General features: G+C 38.6%; 1 protein-coding gene across 3 annotated transcripts in view; it reads right to left on the bottom strand.

Annotated features, from left to right (window-relative positions):
• Window positions 1-5704: 5704 nt before the first annotated feature.
• LOC121873181 (collagen alpha-1(XV) chain-like) overlaps window positions 5705-20875 on the bottom strand; it is a 231290-nt gene continuing 216119 nt past the window's right edge. For all 3 annotated transcript variants that reach the window (XM_042376516.1, XM_042376518.1, XM_042376517.1), the window contains 3 exons: window positions 13975-14169; window positions 7584-7699; window positions 5705-6745 (listed from right to left, as the gene is read on the bottom strand). In XM_042376516.1, coding sequence (XP_042232450.1) covers window positions 6442-6745; window positions 7584-7699; window positions 13975-14169 — 615 coding nt within the window. In that variant the 3' untranslated portion in view covers window positions 5705-6441. The remainder of the gene's footprint in view (window positions 6746-7583; window positions 7700-13974; window positions 14170-20875) is intronic.

The following is a 20875-nucleotide window of genomic DNA, read 5'->3' as shown; positions in this document are numbered from 1 at the left end:
AGGGAAAACAGCCACTAATAGTTATCAAATATGAAGTACGGTAATGATTTTATTTATTTTATGGTATACAGTAGTTTTTAATTAAAAACTGTACTCCCCTTTTTATATTATATTGATTAAAGTATAATTTCACAGTCAATATTATAAAGTCAGAGCACACAAAATTCTATGAATGAAGAAATTTGCACAGTTAGTGGTATCAGTTGCTATCTTAAGCTCATTTTGGTTATTCATACAGGGTACAAGACCGTCAGATACAAATTAACCTTGGCATTGTAATGATGGTGCACGCTTTAGTTAACCACCCTGTACATTTAAAACACTATTCAGGTATGCCTAAACAGAAACATCAAATTAGTTTCAACACTATCATAGTTTAACTAAAGGTTGTCTTTCTCCAACTCCTTCACTAATGGGATTCAAATTTTAATATTTTATCAGGCTAATGTCAGATGATTTTAGTATGAATAGAGGAACCCGGTACACAAGGGGTTAAAAGAAGTTTTACATCAAACTTACAGGAGATAAACCATTTTTCACTTCATTGTAACCTTGGAGTAGCAGATAATTTTTTGTTGGGTAGATCATAAGTTTTTAAATTTTACTATCCTGATAATATATAAATTTCCATCGTTTGTGACATGCAACTGTTATTGATGCCATTGTCTGTCTAACTATTCTTACATACTGTATACCTTTGAAATTTGTACAGTGTTTTGTTAAATAGTAATATTTTTTAAATTAAAAATTACTTAACAGTAAAATAAATGTAATATTCAAAGCATCTGGTAATTTTTTCTTACTTCCCAATATCCCTGAGAATAAACAAGCAACTAATGTCACTACTGTGCTAATTTTCACAGATTCCCAAACTCCAATTGTATGTGCAAATTTGCAATGGGACAACACATAACAACACTGTAAGTCTAGACATATAATTTTTCTCCAGTTAAATGAGGTACAGTACAACGTCTATAATTTGGAATATTAGGGGCTCTACCCTTGCCAAAATATATAAAATTCCGAATTAGGATAAATTGTATGCACCGCGGCACATGAAGTCAACACACAATTTACTGTAGTTGTATTAGTGTATCAGCAAAAATTTCTATACAGTAAAGTGATTAACAACAAAGACATAGTTCAGTCAATAAATCAGGTTGGATGAGGTTTCAAGGACCTGTTGTTATATATATATATATATATATATATATATATATATATATATATATATATATATATATATATAGTTGTTATGTTATTGGTTGTTATTGTTACAGTTGTTGTTATTATTGTTAGACATATTGCTACATACATATGTTGCTTTCGCTATTGTTAAGTTATTGTTACAGTTATTGGATATATATATATATATATATATAGCATACAGTGACCGTTTAATCCAACACCGTTAACGTAATTTCGATTAACGAACTGCCTTCCATAAGGATCTTCAATTCGGTTAACGAAAAAAAATTCGCTTAACGAACTTCTTACGAACCGACCTCAACATGTTTTCGCTTGCCCTGACCGGGCAACCAGCTTTAGTATCAGTCCGCCAATACATTAATCGGTTCTAGGGATTAAATTCCTTACTATTTTTGTAAATATCAAGAAGTTTATACTATTCAATAATTTTAAAAGTTTAATATTCAATTTTTTAGTCATTTTAACAATTATTGAACAAAATTGAAGGTAAAGTGACTAGTTTAATGCGCGGCATCCAGCCTCTTAACACAGCAAACAGGCGTCAGTCTCTCTCTGTTTTCACTGGAGGTAACATCTTGCTTGAGACTCTCTTCAACTAAACGCTTTTTTTCTGTTTCCAAGCAAATTATTGGTCATTTTGAAATATATTTTATATATTGACAATATATAATGTAGTGCAGCGTTGATTTAAAGAAAATAATCTTGAATTAAACCAGAGAGCTAAAATTTTATGGGTGAAATGGCACCATGGGGTGACTTCTCTTCCACCCCAATGCCTTCTCTTCTTCCTTCTCCTCCACCCCCATTCTAAATCCCATCATCATCATCATCATCCAGGAGCCTTCTACATACACACCTCAAAGAAAGTGAACTTTTCTACCGTTTTTGTTGAATTTAGGAAATTTTCGGTGAGCTGGAACCAATTACCCAAAAACCCATTGAAACAATGGTTTCGGTTAACGAACGTTTCGGTTAACGAACGACCTTCTGGAACGGATTGAGTTCGTTAACCGAGGGGCCACTGTGTATGTGTATGTGTATATATATATATATATATATATATATATATATATATATATATATATATATATATATATATATATATATATATATATATATATATATATATATATATATATATATATATATATATATATATATAATTTTTTTTTGCATTAATGTATATACTGTATTAATACTTAACCACAACAGTCAATAAGATAAGTAAGGTGAGGTGATAGTTGATCTTCCTTACATTCCTTATTTATTGCAGCCAGCACTTTCTCTTACAGATAAAAGATGTTTGTTTCCTTCTTAAAATTACAAATTCAGCCACCTGCATTGACCCGTAATCTACAAGAAATTCCTAATATGATAACTAAATCCGGTCTTGTGCAGATAAACATGTGAAATCATGTTCTTTGCTATTTCCCGCCACTCAGTACACTTCTTCCTGGTCAAATACGAGTCTGCACAACACAAATCTGCCTTTATGTGTGAAATTAATTGTAAAGCTAATGTGCCCATCATAAAGGCAAGGCCACCTATACAGGGTGATTCAGGAAAGAGTACATTAAATTGGAAGAAGAAATCCTTGGATAATTGTCAGTGCCGGATTAACCATGAGGCACTTGAGGCACTGGCCTCAGGCCCCCCGACTCTAAGGGGCCCCCAAATCCAAACATTCTCAAAGTTGAAGCGTATAAAACATGAACTTCGTTCAACGATGTCCTAGCAAAGTCTCAATTTTCTGTCTCTCATGAACATTAAATGTGTTATTTTGCAAAGCTTAATATTGATGAAATCATTGATAAATTTGGGTATATTTTGTTCTTGTTATTTATATATACCTTGAGGGTAGGGGGCCCCAAGTTGATCTGTGCCTCAGGCCCCCCCCTATTAAGCTTAATCCAGCCCTGATAATTGTAAACCACAATGTCTCCATGGTAAAATATCAGTCTGCATAGTTTCCATGTTGCAATACATTAAGTTGTTGTATTAATGAGAGTGAATTTGATGTGAAACCCCCCTAGGTTTTTGAAATCATTTATTCACAGATGTCTTATGTACAGCAGTACAGAGTGATACAGATGGCTGACACGGGTTGGAATGAGACAGGGACCGTGTACGACCGAATGAGATAAAGGATTACAAAAACCTACGGGGGTTTCACATCAAATTCACTCTCTTTAGTACAACTTTAATGTATTGCAGCATAGAAATTATGCAGAATCTGACATTTTGGTTTATAATTAACCAAGGATTTCATCCTCCAATTTAATGTACTCTTTGCTGAATCACCTGTATATTAGTTGTTATGAGTTATCATATGGCTGCCATTTTAAATTTGGCATAAACCAAACGTCATACAGCCTTCCACCCACGTATCCGATCCCTTCCCAAAGAGTTGTAATGTGGCAAAATATGTCATAGATTTATACTGTATTGATATATTCTAAATAAAATGTGCTGGTGGAAATATTACTGTGTACCAATTTACATTATCTCCATTGTGTTTGCATACTACATTTATAAGATGAACAAAATCCTCCAGTTACAAATATTGTAAAGATTTGTATTTAAGTATCTTAATATCCAATGGTTTTGTTTTGAATAAGAGTATTGTAATTTATACGATACAGATACTTTTTTAAATACAAAAGTGCAAGAGAGGACGAGAGTGAAAGAACATTTCATATGCTCAGTGACAAGCATGTCTCCCAGTGGAGGCTTGTGAAGGTTCAAATTAGAGGAACTACAGATGATTCATAACTAGAATATTACAACTGATAAATATTTACTTACATCAGCCTTAGAATAAGCAGAACATGGATCACTTGAGCAAAGCTGATTACTTAATGTGAAATCCATTCAACTGCTCATTAATTACAGATTTTGACCATTATATGAATGATTGGCAAACACTCACTCAGCTTTACAATGTTAAGAAATTAACACCAAACACCTGTATGCAATGACTAAGATCAGATTTATGATGATCGATACCCAATGGCTATCCAAATGCTTTTCCTGTACTGTCACTATAAAAAAGTGATGTGCTATAATTCGCAATATTCCAAGATATGACGATGCAATCACGGAATGACATAACCAGTGTGACCTATGTGGGATGCGTGGGAAGCTCTGCCTGTCTCCGGTGACTGCCCCAGCTGGGCAGCTGAACTGTGTCAAGTCGCCCAGAGGATGGTTTGCGTGAGGAAGAAGCTATTATATTTGTACATAAAATAATATATACTGTACCACTAAATGTGAGGAATAAATCAAACTAATGCTAATAAATAAAAGAAGGGAAAAAAAATTCATTGCCATTTGACATTCATTTCACTACACATGGGACACGAGACAGGGAACAGCTGAGAGCCCCCACTTCGCCCCCCCCCCTCCCTCCCTCCCCTGTTCTGTGTGATGATTCCTGTGCAAATGTTTATTCCCTTTATGTTTTGAAGTACAAACACCCCACCTCAATATCTAGCTGTTAACTAAGGTACAATACCAATCCCATGTCTGGCAGCACTATGCTGCTGCATGTGTAAGATTAGGTGGGAAAGAAATTCATCTTCAAGATCAGAGATATGAAACATCTGCCAGTATAGCATTGAGAAGCTGCAGCTCTATAGACCAAATAGACATACCACTATTGAAATTAAGTGTCTTTTTTGAAGTGTTATTTCATTCTATTATTTCTTTAATGTTTTTAATTCTATTATTTCTTTATGGTTATTGATATGTTCTATTAGGTGATTATTCTTTTAATGTCATAAAGTAGTAGTGGATATGGGACTGAGGCAGTACAGGAAAAAGTTGTGGAATGCATTCTTATTTTTTATATTTAAATAGTTGTGTTTTTTTAAGATTTTGGCATTTGCAAGCTTTCAGGTTAAGATTTTTTTAACCGATTAATTCTGACAAATTATGACTTAAGGAGATTTTACTGTATATTCAATCATAATTCATATGAACAACTTAGGACAAAATTCTGGACTTCCTCTCAGTCCTCAAAAATCTGTGTACAGTATCTACTATCATGGAAGATAAATGTATATAATATCTATTATCCGCCAAATAATGAATGTGTAAACTGGTGTCATCAGGTGATCACATCCATATAAACACTGGTCTAATTTTTCCATGAATTTAATACTCTTGGCACTAGCAGTAACAGTGTCATTGCAAAGAATAAAATTTATATTTCATATGGAGTACTAATCATCGTTATATTTTTTCAATACGCTCATGTAGGCACCTAAGAACTATACAGGACCATTATGACTATGAGAACACAAACAGCACCCAGCAGTTCTCAGTAAAGCATCACAAGATATCAAAAGTTAATTCACATCTTATATTCATGGAACAGGAACACATTATCCACAGACAAACATCACAAAAACAGACTCGAACATGACAATCATCTAGAAATTACACCTCTAGTAGCTAAGGAAACATTTTTGTCATACACAATAAAAAAATACCAGACTTTAAAACATTTTTATATAATGATATTCACTAACTACCTGTAATGTGTTGACTGTTCTTGTCAGCTTCCCAAACACAACAAGTGTCATCCAACCTTTCTGAAGGAGGTGCAGAGTGTCATGGTCTCTCAAGTTTTTATCTCTTTCTTCTCACATTTTTCAAACGTGTCTAAATATCCACCATTTCATCAAAATGGTACTGATAAAAAAAAGCCATTTACTTATTTTGATTTACATGAAGAAATATCACCGAGGGCAGGTAAGTTCTGTTGGCATCAGACCACTTGATAAAGACAATGATAATTTTCAGAGTTCCCAATGTACACTGATGTCCATAACTAAAATATCTTTAATATAGTACAGTACAAAAAAAAACACAAGGTATATACTCAGACCTTGTTGTTTACTCACATGTTGGTAAACTAAAATGTGAGAAAAATAACGACAAAGAACATGACTGGTGGTCAACTGTCTACTTTGAGCAGTGGCTTCGTTAATGCCTTTCACATTCAGAAGCAATAAATTATCTTGATGCAAAGTTCTCCACTCTTTAAGTATAATATGCATTTTTTCCATAAAAATATTTTTTTTTGTAATGACAACAGTTTTACTATAGCCTAAGAAGAGACAAAACTACAAATGCTTTCATTTAAAAAAAAAAGTTTTCTATTGATGTGTGTGCTTCTAATGTTATTTCTTCTGATACCCTACACATTTAGATTACTGAAACTGTCTTCTATACATTTTCCTCAACAGAGTTAAGAGAGTTAAGCAGGTCTTGGTATTCATCTTTAGTCATTTCTAGTTCCTGAGTTCCCAGGTGTCGTTTCCGTCGGTAACGAGCCTGACTGGTAGCCTCAATACACAACACAATGAAGGAGTTGTGGCAGCCAAGCCGCTCCTGGGCCAGCAGACGGCTCTTCAGCAAGGAGGAGGCCAGACCCACCACATCGTGAGACTCACTATTCCAAGCATCACAATATGAGGATAGTGCTCGCTCACCCAGCAGGTCAGATCCATGCCACACATACTTCTGTGGCCTAGAAGGTAAATATTATATAATACTTTTGTTACTTGTTTAATACAGTAATATCTCCGTTAGCGGGAATCCCTCAAACCCGGAACTCTCCAATATCTGGAATTGAAATTTTCTCGGAAAATCATTCTCAAAACCGGAATTTCCCCAGTACCCGGAAAATTCCGGGAGTGGTGGATTTTTTTCAGGGCTTGAGAGAAGAAAATCAGGTGCATTTTCTTGAAATTCTGAGAAAATTTTTCTGCTACCCGGAAAATTCTGGGAAGGGGGGATATTTATCCCGGTTTGAAAGATGATGTACAGTAATGCGCAATTTCTGGAACTTCTGAGAACATCTTTCCATCACCAGGAAAATTCCGGGGATGAGAGATTTTTTTCCTGCTTTGAGAGATGAAATAATGCATCATTCTGGAACTTCTGAGAAAATGTTTCCGTTACCCGGAAAATTCCGGGATGAGGGTTTTTTCCGGCTATGGGAGAGTCGTCTCATTACCCGGAAGTTTCTAATTCCTGGAAGTGCTCTACACCAATTGCTCTGGCTAACGGACATATCAAAAAGTGTTTCATTAAAATATGTTAACACAGAAGACTCTATCTTTGTGAAAAGTTATAAAGTACAGTATTCATATTGTCTTTCATATATGATTTTCTCCTTTGATGAAGAGATGAAATTGATATTCTATTCTGAATTTGGTAATAATTCATATTCATGTGATTAGGTTGCATCCAAATATATACTTGTATATCAATGTACAAACACTTATCCAGACAGGCAGCAAAGCCTCACCATAATATGACAAATTTCAATGGGTATATTAATAGCTTAAAACTATCTATCTTACCAAACTGGGCTGGATAGCACTTCCTTTCCATCAAAGCTGAAAATGCGTGGCTTCTGAGGAAAGATGCCTCCTGATCCAGAGAATATTCCCCGCCATGTGTTGAACAGTACTTCGCCCTATAATAACATAGGTGGATTAATCTGTAAGGTATATAGACTGTACTACAATGTACATTGTATATAGGTTCAGTAATTCTTGTCTAAAGGCCAGTTACAGCAGCACATCTAAAAGGAAGGAGGGGACTGATGGAACAAAGAGTGAAAAGACAATTAGACAAAATTAAAAAAGAAAAAAATAGTTGAGGAAGTGATAGCAGCGACAAATTAGTCAAAGAAGTTGGGTTGGGTGAAATTTACATGAAGGTGAGTTGACCAACAAGATAGTGTTTCGAGGGTGGATTGAAAACTTCATTGACAGAAGAAAAGAATATTAATTGGGTATTAATGTATGGTTGGAGGCATTGCAAAGGTAAAGAAATTGCCAAAAATAAAAAGTTTCTTTTATAAAACATTAGTTGAGTTACCCGGCTTTGCATGGGTGGAGATAGAGCACAGCCAACCCCTTTGCCATCTGCACCTCCCTACCATATTTCAGTTCTCTATCTTCAAAGCTGTGGAAATGCATACGGAAAAAAAACTTTATTTTTTAAAACCAGTTTTTGTGATATAGTCCAGAATGCGAACGTCTAGCTTAATGCTTAACAATAAATCGCCAGGCCAACAAACAGGCAATTAACACATCTAATAATTACTTAATACATAATATTAGGAAGGACACGCCACTACCTGGCATTTAATTGCAATTCTCAAAACCCCCTCCCGCACCCTCCATCACACCCATTGCTACCGTCATCTCTTGCCCTAGAGCGAGCTGTAAACAATTGTGAACTCTCGAGGGGTGGAGATGGGTGGGATGTTGACGTAGCATTCTGGGCTATATAACAAAAACTGTTTTTTTAGAAAAAAAACGGGTTTTTGTTCAATCCAGAATGCGACGTCTAGCTTTGATTACCCGAACAGGAGGTGGAGAGGGAGGTGACATGTTTTTTTCTTCAATATAAGGAACATTTACCGGAAAGTAAAATGTTAATTTAATTATTCCAATTAGGATACTCACTTTACTCTGATGAGGAAGAAGAAGGTCCTGGTTGTGGAGAGTAACTAAGTGGGGGACGGGACCCCAGTATCACCACATGTGAAGCATCTTCCAGAGATAGATGAAGATAGCTGTTTTGAAAGGTTTTTAAAGATTTCCCAAAACCCACTTCTTCGATCTGACTGAGGCTCATATGCTGCAGAAAGGCCACAGATCCTGCATATTTTCTGGTGTTATGTGCCAAAAAATTTCTTGCCAGGGTCTGCTTTACTCACTAACTAAGATAAATATTTTGTCATTTGGCTAGGAGACAATTTCTTACCATCCTGTGATGAGAATACTTAGGGGCTTCGATTAGGGAATCTGGTTAACCATTCTTGAAGATTCCGAACTGGGCACAATATATGAGGAACCCTTGTCTCATCCATCAGCCGTTTTATCCTGATAGGTTGAGCCCTTAAATCATCCCTTTCACTTGTTCTTAGAATCTCCGTAGGAAAAAGGGTGACATCTTCCTCAGAAAATACCAATAATGGGGGATTATTGGAAATTTAAATCAGCTCACTGATTCTCATACCTGTTGCTATTGCTAGAAGGAAGGCTGCCTTCTGGAACAGTCTGTCCCAGTTCAGATATATATATAATTAGGCCCCATAAGAAATTTAGTAACATTATCTAGAGACCAAGGTGGGATTCTCTTAGGCCGAGGAGGTCTCTGAATAAAAAAAGACTATCTGAGCATTTGATAAATTCTTGGGTTCAAAGTAATATTAAAACCCCACACCAGAGGGTCAACCAATGCTGATTTATAAGATGCAATTATCGATCCTTGAAGGCCTTTAACTCTAAACAGAAAATCTAAAAAATTCTAACACCACGGTTTCTGACAATGTGATTGGAGTCGTTATCCTGATAAATTGTTGAAAAAGTTTCCAATCTTTTTCATATTGCATAGAAGTTTGGGATCTATGACCTGCTATCACTACGATATTGGAATTACCCAACAATCAATTTAAACATCTTTCGAGAAACTCCAAGCGTAAAGTGCCAAGGATATCTCAAACTGAGGGTGCAGTACCTGTTCTAGATATCCCTGTTGCAATTGTAGTGGATGCAGGCACCAGTCCAACAGATCGAGACACCATGGTTATAAGATCCAATATGGTGCAATTAAGAGGACCTTCCCTTGGAAGGATCTGAGTTTGTGAACCACTTTGGGGAACATTTTGACAGGTGGGAACAGATAAATTGAATTCCAATGGTTCCAATCTATGAGTAGAGCATTTCCTAAAAGATTCAACCGTTCCAGAGATGCATAAATTGGCATCTTGCGATTGTTTTGTGAGGCAAAGAGATCTATTTGTGGAGTCCCAAACCTCCTCACTAGACTCTTGAACTTAGATATCTTAGGGACCATTCTGTTTCCGTCAATACTGGTCTGAGATGGGACAACGCATCTGCCCAATTGTTTTGTACTCCCGGTATATCAGTTGCTTTGAGGTAAAGTGTTTGTGTTACACAAACTATGAAAATTTTTTCCGATAGGTTTAGAAGAGGCCAAGATCTGGTTGATCCTTGATGGTTGAGATAAAACACTGCCGTTCTGTTGTCCATGGCAAACAGAATCGTCATGTTTTTGAAATTTGGGTTTGCCAACAAAAGAATAGGACTACTGCTAATTCTTTTGTGTTTGTGTGTTTGTCCCAAAGGGAGTTGCTCCACTTCCCTTGACGCAATTCTCCTTTTGAGGAATGGTATCCCCATCCTATTTTGGACGCATCCGTATAAACGACCAAGTCTGTTTGAGGAGGAACCCAGGGAGATGAACCGATTAGATTGTCCCAATTTTTCCACCAAGACAGAAGATTCTTGATCTGAATCGGGAGAGAAAAAGCAAAATTTCTGGTTTTGTGAAGCAAATTTGACCCCGGATGAATTAGTTGCTTCTTCTTTAACTTGCCCAAAGGAACTACTATTGTGGCAAAATTCAACAGACCCAGTAGTTTTTCCCAATCGTGCCAAGAAACCTCTTGCTTTACACAAAAGGCGTCTACTTGGTTTATCACATCTGTTACTTTTGCTCCTGGTAGACTGACTGACTGCTGATTTGTGTCCCAATGGAGACCTAACCAATCCAATTTCTGACATGGTATGATATTGGATTTGACCTGGTTTATCTTTAATCCTAGGTTTTGAAATAGTACTAGTGTACGTTGGGTCGCCCTTTGACAATCTTCAAAAGAGTTTCTCCCTATCAGCCAATCGTCTAGATAAGCAAAAGTTCTTCCTTCGCAAGGATCTCTCTCGGGATGTTTGCCAATTTTGTAAACACTTTTGGCAGAATTGTCAGGCCGAATGGCATCACTGTGAATTGATAACTCACATCCCCCACTGCGAACACTAGAAATTTTCTGTACCTGGAAGCAACAGGCACGTGATAATAGGCATCTTCGAGATCCACTTTTGAGATCCAAGTATTGGGCGGAAGTAGATGCCTCGATGCTCGTAAGTGAGCATATTGAAACTTGTTTTGGGAATGAACGTGTTGAGGATGGAAAAATCTAAAATCCACCTCAAGTTGTCACTGACTTTCTTGTGGACTTGGAATAGGCGAGACATGAAACATTTCTCTGAGTGCAACAGTTCTATCACACCTCTGTTTAACAGTTGAATTACAAATTCTGTCAGTTAGGGGGTTGGTTTTTTACCCCTTTTTGGTAACACTAGGGGAGGGCGCCTCAACCAAGTCCAGGTGAGGCCCCCATTGATTGTTTTGTAAGCCCATATGGAAGAAGTCCACCTGTTTTCCCAACCCCCTAGCCAGACAGCTGGGTCGTCTAGGGCCTAGACGACCCAGCTGTCTGGCTTCATTGGAAGGGAATAGTCGCTGATGTGGTGGAATAAGGTCTCCTTCCACTTCTGACCAAATGGCCACCCTTACTACTTCTTGAATTGTTTCCTCCTCTAAAGTTTCCTCTATGTTGACAACTGAACCTAGCAGCTGGTCCTGTTCCCCTGTTAGACCTTCCTCTTTTAAATTTCCGAAAGGTCTGAGGACTCCTTGGAACAGTACTATTAATAGTTTGCTCAACAGCTGATCTATACTTAACTAATGTTTGTTCATCAAACAAGGCAGGAGAAAGAGAGGAAGAACATAGCAATAAATAAGCACTACCACTTGAAACATTATTACTGGCTTGCTTCCTTAACTGGGCTTTTAGTTTTAGGGCTTTCAACGACATTTCCAAAAATGAGTTGTACAGGGAATATGGAATCCCTTGTATAGCAGCAGCAAAACATGTGTCTACTTCTGAACTGTCCTCATAGTCCAGCACAAACTTAGTCTATAACTGACACATCATAATGGCAGACCAAATATCCGTTGCAAGCTTATATCAGCATATTTTGGAGCCGACAAATACCGGGAAAGTTCATATAAGGAACTCTTTTCATTATTGAATTGGAACTACAAAAGCTAAACTTGTGAGCATTCCTATCTGAGGGAATGAATGTTAAGTCTTTCAATATATTAGCCCAGACTTCATCGAATTCAGAGATCATTTTGGGGCAAATATCAGGCCAAAAAATTTTAGTATCACCTTCTAGAAACAATGAATGATGACCTACAGTTGCTTGGCCTTCCTGTCTCTTTGTAAGTGCTGAGAGATCAGGAAGTTTAGAAACATTCTCATAAAATACCTTGAATAAGGAATCCACATACTCGGATGTGGTTGAAAACAAAGAAGACTTAGATCTTACCAATGTTATGCAAGGCCTCATGGGATCATCCTTACATTCAATGTCATCCATCAGCTGATTGGCAGTCGACAACAGCCTGTTTCCACTCATAATAACCAAGATTTTTGCCCCAGGTGGAAGTGGTTGCCAAAATGGGGACAGGATGAAGTCAGTCTCAACAGGTTCTCCCTGCTCTGGTTACTGAACACTGTGACTAGAGCCAGCTTCCCCATCATGATCCTGGAATCCACTAAAATCAGACTGACTAGGTAGAGGTTCTTGTAATCTCCCTACTGCCTCATTATCTAGAATATCCAATAACCTACTTTTCTTAGCAGAAGTAGGTTGGTCTAATTGGGGATAAGTCTCTTATCAATCACCCATAATTCTGAACTTTCTGCCAACTTGGGATCTTTCCAGTGTTTTACATTTAGAAATTTACTCTTCAAGGCTATGTTCCATCTATTTTTAAGTTGGATCTGCAATAATTCTCTCTTATCTCCTGCAGCTTGATTAATTTTAAAAATTTGATCGTAACAGACTGCACAATCCAATGGTGAAAACAGCTGCTTCGCCAGCAAGAAGATGACGGTAGCAATAAGTGTGATGGAGGGTGCGGGAGGGAGTTTTGAGAATTGCAATTAAATGCCAGGTAGCGACGTGTCCTCCTAATATTACGTATTAAGTAATTATTAGATGTTTTAATTGCCTGTATGTTGGCCTGGCGAGTTATTGCTAGGCATTAACATACCTAGGTATAAAGTTTGACGTCGCATTCTGGATTGAACAAAAATTTATATTTCGTATGTAGAATACAGTACGCACTGTATATTGTATACTGTATATTGTAGATTTGAATAATTTTGTTAACAGCATATGGGCAGAGGAAAGATTGAATATTGGGATGCTGGTGGAAAGCTCTCTGAGACGAAAGAAGTTGCATAACAAAATGTTAGTTGAAGAGAACTGATATATGGGATTGAGAGAAGAATCTTGTTACTGGAAGTTAGTTTGAAGGTAAAGATGCCAAGAGGAATCTGGTTAAAGAATAGTTTGAGCAAAATATGGTTGAGGAAAAAATATTCTAGAGGAAAGAAGACTGAAGGAGAGATGGAAAGTATGGTGGGAATAGTTGGCTTAAGAAAAAATTAATTGAGGACATTAAGCATTTAGCAAATTTGCTGCTATTAAATTGGTTTAAATAAATGCAACAGAAGAATTGATGTTTAGGAAGTAGGAAGGAGGCCAAGAGGAATTTGGGTAATGAGAAGTCAGCAGTACAGAGTTTGAAAAAAAATAATGGAAGGAAATTATTTCCACTATCTTTTGCATTATTACGAGTAACTAAATGTACAGTACAAGGATTTATTAATTACTAACTTTTTCATTAATAATACATTTGTCCTTTCATCATTTCACAACATTAATGTAGTATTTCCATCAATAAAAAGCTCCCGCTTTCTTATTATTCACACAATTATGTTAAAACTCATGTAAAAAAAGAAAAAAATGAAATGTCTTACTAATCTTAGTAATAGTAACAGAAGGTTCCACTGACCTTAATATTAACAACAGGCAGGTCTCTATCAGTGTATCTGACGATGGAGTCCAGGTTTTGCACCCTGGATGTGAGGAAAGCCCTGAAGGTACCCCTGAGGCCTGCCCTGCGTGCCTGTCTGTAGCATGCATAGTCGGCTCCCCTCACACCATGCATGTCTCCACTGTAGGGCTGGTTCAGGGCTGCCAGCCGTAACTGAAGGAACAATTGGGATTACTATGATGAGCTCTGAAAACTATTTATTCCTTGGAAGGTTATTTACAAAAAAAATCATAATTTAATTTGTGAAAGGTGTGTGTGTGTGTGTGTGTGTGTGTGTGTGTGTGTGTGTGTGTGTGTGTGTGTGTTTTGTATTACTGCATATTCGTAACAGGTAGAAGGTAGTAGGCAGCTATCAAACATGGAGGTATGATTGTCTTGGAAAATGTTGGAAGTATTATGTGCTGTCTAATGGTAGACCCTGCTGTAATATGGCATCACAAAAATTTTAACCAAGTCACAGTTTACTAATCTGACTGACTTTCTGCCTCATTTACACACAATTGCAAGGTCTAAATTGTTTCTCTTACTTTGGCAACACAACATATACTGTATATATTTTCTCAATCTTGATATTTTATTGCCCCTAGGCCCCGATGTGGGTCAGTGACCTGTGCCCGGGTGGGTAAATTCCCACAAAACAAAATAAAAATGCAGCAGTGTAGTTTTAAGAGAGACAAACCATGTGGGGCATCTTAAGTAACTGCTCTTAGTACTATCACTGGTGCCTATATCCTTACTGCCTTAACAGACTATGTAAACATAGTATTATGGCTTTGTGAGTTAACCTTTTACACAGGACAGGGAAGCACCAACAATACCTGTGCTATGTTCCCTCCTGTCTTGATGATCCTGTGTAGTTATGCATGTGTTATTTGCTTTATAAAAGATGGTAAAAATTCAAACCCCCCAGCCATGTTCTCTTCCTTAGGGGGAACTTTGTTATAAAAAACATTTTTTTTTATTTTTTTACAGGCCAACTGATCTTTTACTGATATAGAATTCCATGAAAAACTTTAGGTAACAACACATTAGCACCACTGTATGACTAGATAATATTCTAGTACAGTATGATAAGCATTGTGATTTTAACCAAGAGTTTGTACAACTAAATTTTCTTTCTGTCCAAACCAAATGTTTTACATGTCATATCCTAAAATTCATACCAACGTTGTTTTTCTCCACCTGTTAAATGGCCTTACTTATTGAGTGAGAAATATTGGAACATCATCATTTAATATAAATTTAAATAGAACTCACTACTAATTTAACAGTAACTACTTACATTTATTTTCATGTAAAAGTTTCTGAAGCATGTTTTAATTTTCTTTTATTTTCTTCCTCACATTCTTCAAATTATTTTAGTTAATCCTCCTGTATTAGCTTTTATTTATTGTATTGTTTATTCTTATAATAAAATTGCAATTGTCTAGGCTTATGACAGTTTGCTTTTCTGTAAGTTAGTTTGACTCATTTTTTACTTCTGACAAAAGCTTAAATTATGAAAACCAAAGATTGAAAAGCATCATACATGATTTTTTTTCTTGTATGCTGTATTTCTATTCAAAAGTTTTCTGTTCTGTTCTGAAACTTTGTGGAACAGCAGAGATACCTAATGTTATACAGTAAGTCCTCGCTTAACGTCGGGTTTATGTTCCTAAAAACGCGACGTTATACAAAACATCGTTAAGCGGATCAATTTTCCCCATAAGAAATAGATAAAATACAGATAGTAGGTAGTAGACAGCTACCAAACAGGGATGTAATACCGCCTGAGAAGATATTGGAAGCATATTGTGTTGTCTAATGGTAGACCCTGCTGCCATATGGCATCACGAAAATTGGGACCAAGTCCCAGGTTGTTAATCTGACTTTCTGCCTCATTTACACACAATTGCAGGGTCTCAATTGACAACACAACATACATATATATATTGTTTCTCACTTTTGATCTTTTTTCTTTATGGTTCTTTTTTATTATTATTATTATTATTATTATTATTATTATTATTATTATTATTATTATTATTATTATTATTATTATTATTTTATTTTCATTTTAGTATTTTTTATTACAAATATTATTTACTCTGAATTATTATTATTATTAATATTATTATTTGTATTATTATTAGTAGTAGTACTAATACTTTACTACAATTACTACTACTACTACTACATTACAAATGGCCTCCATCCTCCCCTTATAGCCATACCTTTGCCGCCATTTTATTACCTTGAAATTAAATATCCTAATACATAAGTAGCTATCGTAGCTGTGTTGAGTTAGTTGAGCCGCAGATCTATGCAGCATTCAGTGACTGTTGCCTCATGGTCAATATCTGCAACCGTTGTCAGCTTTGGATCCGATGCTCTCATTCCCCTAAGGCAGAGCAAAGCCGACCTAAGGAGAGAGATGGACAGTCGACATCTCATCCAGGCTGTAACATAACTTCTGGGCTGCTGCTTCTTCTCTGATAGAACCTCTGCGAGTCTGGCATAGAAGCATCTTGCACTTGGTCCCATCCCACCAGAGGTTGTGAACACTAGAGGAGTGAAGCTGCCTTGATCAACGTTCTGAATTCTCTCCCCGTATGCCCTTATCTTGCCGTTCTCGTTCATCCTGTGTGCAGCATCGAGAGCTAAGTTATGGAGACATGTGGCCATGGGATAAAAAATCCTGATGTTGAAGAAGGCTCGCTGTTCCCGCATCCAAAATCCTCGAGCACTGACGTCAACACAGGATTCGTTGGATGTGTTTGAAGCCATATGTTGGAAATTCTCACCATCCAATGGAAGGAGAGTCGGTTCTACCCTGACATCACGACAGATTTCCTTCAACATTTTTGCTGTGAGATCCCTTACTTCGTCATGCCTCATGCATATGAAGCCCTATTTCTTGCACACCATGGCGTGATCGACGTCAAAGGAAGGACCACACACGCATTGGGAGGGCAAACCTTCTACTGGCCTACAGTACCTTAGAGCATTGGCATCTGTAAATTCTTGTTTATTGAGACTGAAACCATTTGCTGTTATCTGTAATGTAGTTTACCAGTTTGAGGCATCCACCTCCTGTGCTAGAGCTACTTCTTTTCTTCAAATTCTCTGGTACTTGCAGCAACAGTTGCTGCAACTTATCACTTTGGCCATACTGTCGTTCTGTCGTAATGGACCTTCGAATCTTGTTTCCTTCACTGGTATCCACCTCCCCTGTTGCGTTCTGAGCTATTATGTGGTCCGTGAGAGCTTCCGTGAGCTTAACTGAGTTTTGATGTTCAGTGGCAGCAATCTCCTCCGGATTGGTCAATCCCATTCCTCCCAGTCTCGGTGGCAGTGCAAGGAGTGATCTTTCTGCTGGGGTTAATTGAGGGTGTTTCACTAATTTGGGAATGAAATTGACGCTGATAGCTTCTTCCAGATGGTGGAGGAGGGGTCCGATATCAGGGATGGTGCACATCAGGTAGTTTCAGCTATGCTTGACTCCATGGGTGAATGCCGCAAAAGCCACATGTGGCGCTGTGTTAGCAATCTCAAACAGAGCTTGGATTTCCCTAACCCACTCATTCACCTTTCCCATTACGTATTCGGCCTTGAAGTCCGTCGTGCCAATTACTGCGCCTAGGTGTTTTTGGCACTCCTTTGATATTTTGACTTTACTTCCACCGAACACCTCCATTGCCCGTTCATAATGTTCTGGCTTCACAATGGGGAAGGACTTGCTGGCGTTTGGGTGGTCCCCTGTTTGTGGACCTAGTGATGTTACCAGGTCCCACCACTTTTTGATGTCTTCCACTTTTCCTGCTCATGTAAAGTCGTCAGCGTACGCCACTTGCTTGACCTCAATTGTTTCCAATTTTATTGTGTGTTGGAGCATGGATAGGCCTATTGCCTACATTGCCATTGCAACAGGGTCCCCCTGCGTTGTTCCCTTAGTTGACAGTATGATTGTATGATAGTATCACCTCTTAGAGCCTTGTTGTTTACTATATAGAGGTCTGATGGAATCCTTTAGGAGTTTTCAACATACATTGCTATGCTTGGACACTTGATCTTGATGTTGTGCAGTGCGGCCATGCGGTTAAGTATGTTGAATGCGTTTGAAGCGTCCACCAGAAGAATGACCTCACAATCACGCTGCTCAAATCGCGTTCTCATGGCTTGAATGGCAACTTCCCCTCCAGCCTGGTGGCCAGCACAAACTTGCAGGTTCCCTGCTGCTGCCCGGACATCATCCTTTACCACCTCCATTATGCATTTTCCTATGATCCTGTCTCAGCACTTCCTCCACCCCTATAGGCCTACATCCTGGATTCTTATCCAGGGGAATGAGGCGGCAGGCCGTCAGAGCATGGAGGTGTTGGCGGCACGAGGATGTCAGCTTTCTTGCAAGGACGGCAATGGCCGTGCAGAGATCACTTACTACTTGGTCAAACTTGTTAGTGCTGAGGATGACTCCCCAGCCATTTGCATCCAGACCTGAAGGGCCGGCACCTCCCTGAGTCTTCAGTGCCTTTTTCCACACATCCCTCCTCATATTTTCTCGAACAGGACAGCATTTGGTGGGATATAGTCACCCTGGAACCTGATGCCTTCGTCTTCACTTACAAGGGGATGTTTTTCTTTCAGTTGTTTTAATGTCTCTCTGTTTATTAGCATAACCCCAACGGATGATTCCTCTGTGAGAGATCTTACTGCCAAAGACACTTTTCCCACACTCATTTTGTTTCCAAACTTTCTTGCAACGTCATCGGTGTTTTGCTTCCATCTCCTATAAATTTTAGTCTCTCCTGCAGTGTTCTTGTTAACATAGTTGACTCACTGCTATCATTTAGGATATCATTGGGCGGTTGGGTCCCGGCGATATCCACTGTGGCCTCCTGTGTCGGCTCCCTGCTTTAAAATTAAATATCCTAATACATAAGTAGCTATCCTAGCTGTGTAGAGTTAATTGAGCTGCAGATCTATGTGGCATTCAGTGACTGTTGCCCTATGGTCAATATCTGCAACTGTTGTCGGCTTTGGATCCGCTGCTCTCATTCCCCTAAGGCAGAGCAAAGCCGACCTAAGGAGAGAGATAGACAGTCGACATCTCATCCAGGCTGTAACATAACTTCTGGGCTGCTGCTTCTTCTCTGATAGAACCTCTGCGAGTCTGGCGTAGAAGCATCTTGCACTTAGTCCCATCCCACCAGAGGTTGTGAACACCAGAGAAGTGAAGCTGCCTTGATCAACGTTCTGAATTCTCTCCCCATATGCCCTTATCTTGCCGTTCTCCTTCCTCCTGTGTGCAGCATCGAGAGCTAAGTTACAGTGACATGCGGCCTTGGGATAAAAAATCCTGATGTAGAAGAAGGCTCGCTGTCCCCGCGTCCAGAATTCACGAGCACTGATTTTTACACGGGCTTCATTGGATGTGTCTGAAGTCCTATGTTGGAAATTCTCACCGTCTAATGGAAGGAGGGTCGGTTCTACCCTAACATCACGACAGATTTCCTTCAACATATTTGCTGTGAGATCCCTTACTTCGTCATGCCTCATGCATATGAAGCCCCCTTTCTTGCACACCATGATGTAATCGACGTCATAGGAAGAGCCACACATGCGTTGGGAAGGCAAAACTTCTACTGGCCTACTGTATCTTAGAGCAATGGCATCTGTAATTTTTGTTTATGAGACTGAAACCATTTGCCCATATCGGTAATGTAGTTAACCAGTTTGAGGCGCCCACCTCCTGCGCTATAGCTACCCGGTACTTTTTTTTCAAATTCTCTGGTACTTGCAGCAACAGTTGCTGCAACTTATCACTTTGGCCGTGCAGTCGTTCTGTTGTAATGGACCTTCGAATCTTGTTTACTTCAATATCCACCTCACCTGTTGTGTTCTGAGCAATTATGTGGTTAGTGAGGGCTACCGTGAGCCTAACTGAGTTTTGAGTTCGGTGGCAGAAATCTCCTCTTGATTGGTCAATCCCATTCCTCCCAGTCTCGGTAGTAATGCGAGGAGTGATCTTTCTGCTGGGCTTAAGTGATGGTGTTTCACTAATTTTGGAATGAAATTGACGCTGATAGCTTCTTCCAGAACGTGGAGGAGGAGTCCGATATCAGGGATAGTGTGCATCAGGTAGTTCCAGCAATGCTTGACTCCATGGGTGAGTGCCGCAAAAGCCGCACGTGGCTCTGTGTTAGCAATATCAGACAGAGCTTGGATTTCCCTAACCCACTCATTCACCTTTCCCGTTATGTACTCGGTCTTGAAATCCGTCGTGCCGATTACTGCGCCTAGGTGTCTTTGGCCATCCTTTGTTATTTTGACCTGACTTCCACCGAACACCTCCATTGCTCGTTCATAATGTTCTGGCTTCACAATGAGGAAGGACTTGCTGGCGTTTGGGTGGTACCCTATTTGTGGACCTCGTGATGTTACCATGTTCCACCACTTTTTGATGTCCTCCACTTTTCCTGCTCCTGTAAGGTTGTCAGCATACGCCACTTGCTTGACCTCGGTTGCTTTAAATTTTATTGTGTTTTGGAGCACGGATAGGCTTATTGCGTATATTGCTGCTACTACCACTACTACATTTTCACCCCCGAGGACCCGATGTGGGTCAGTGACCTGTGTCCGGGTGGGCTAATCCCCGTAAAAAAAAAAAAAAATAACCATTCCTGAGCCTCCCTTTGTCCCATCAAATACATTACATATACTGAAAATCACTGCCATTTCTATAGAAAATAGTGCATACATATACAACTACCAAGTTTGTATTGATACTCACCAATGGGCGGAGGTGGTGGAGAGAGTGTGTGGTGGGTAGTCAAGAGGAGGAGGAAGATGGTGGGAGGGTAGGAGTATGGCGGGAGTG

This window comes from Homarus americanus, unplaced genomic scaffold (genome assembly GCF_018991925.1).
Source record: "Homarus americanus isolate GMGI-L3 unplaced genomic scaffold, GMGI_Hamer_2.0 scaffold32929, whole genome shotgun sequence".
NCBI classification, from domain to species: Eukaryota; Metazoa; Arthropoda; class Malacostraca; order Decapoda; family Nephropidae; genus Homarus; species Homarus americanus.
This window is presented reverse-complemented; position numbering and strand designations above follow the sequence as displayed.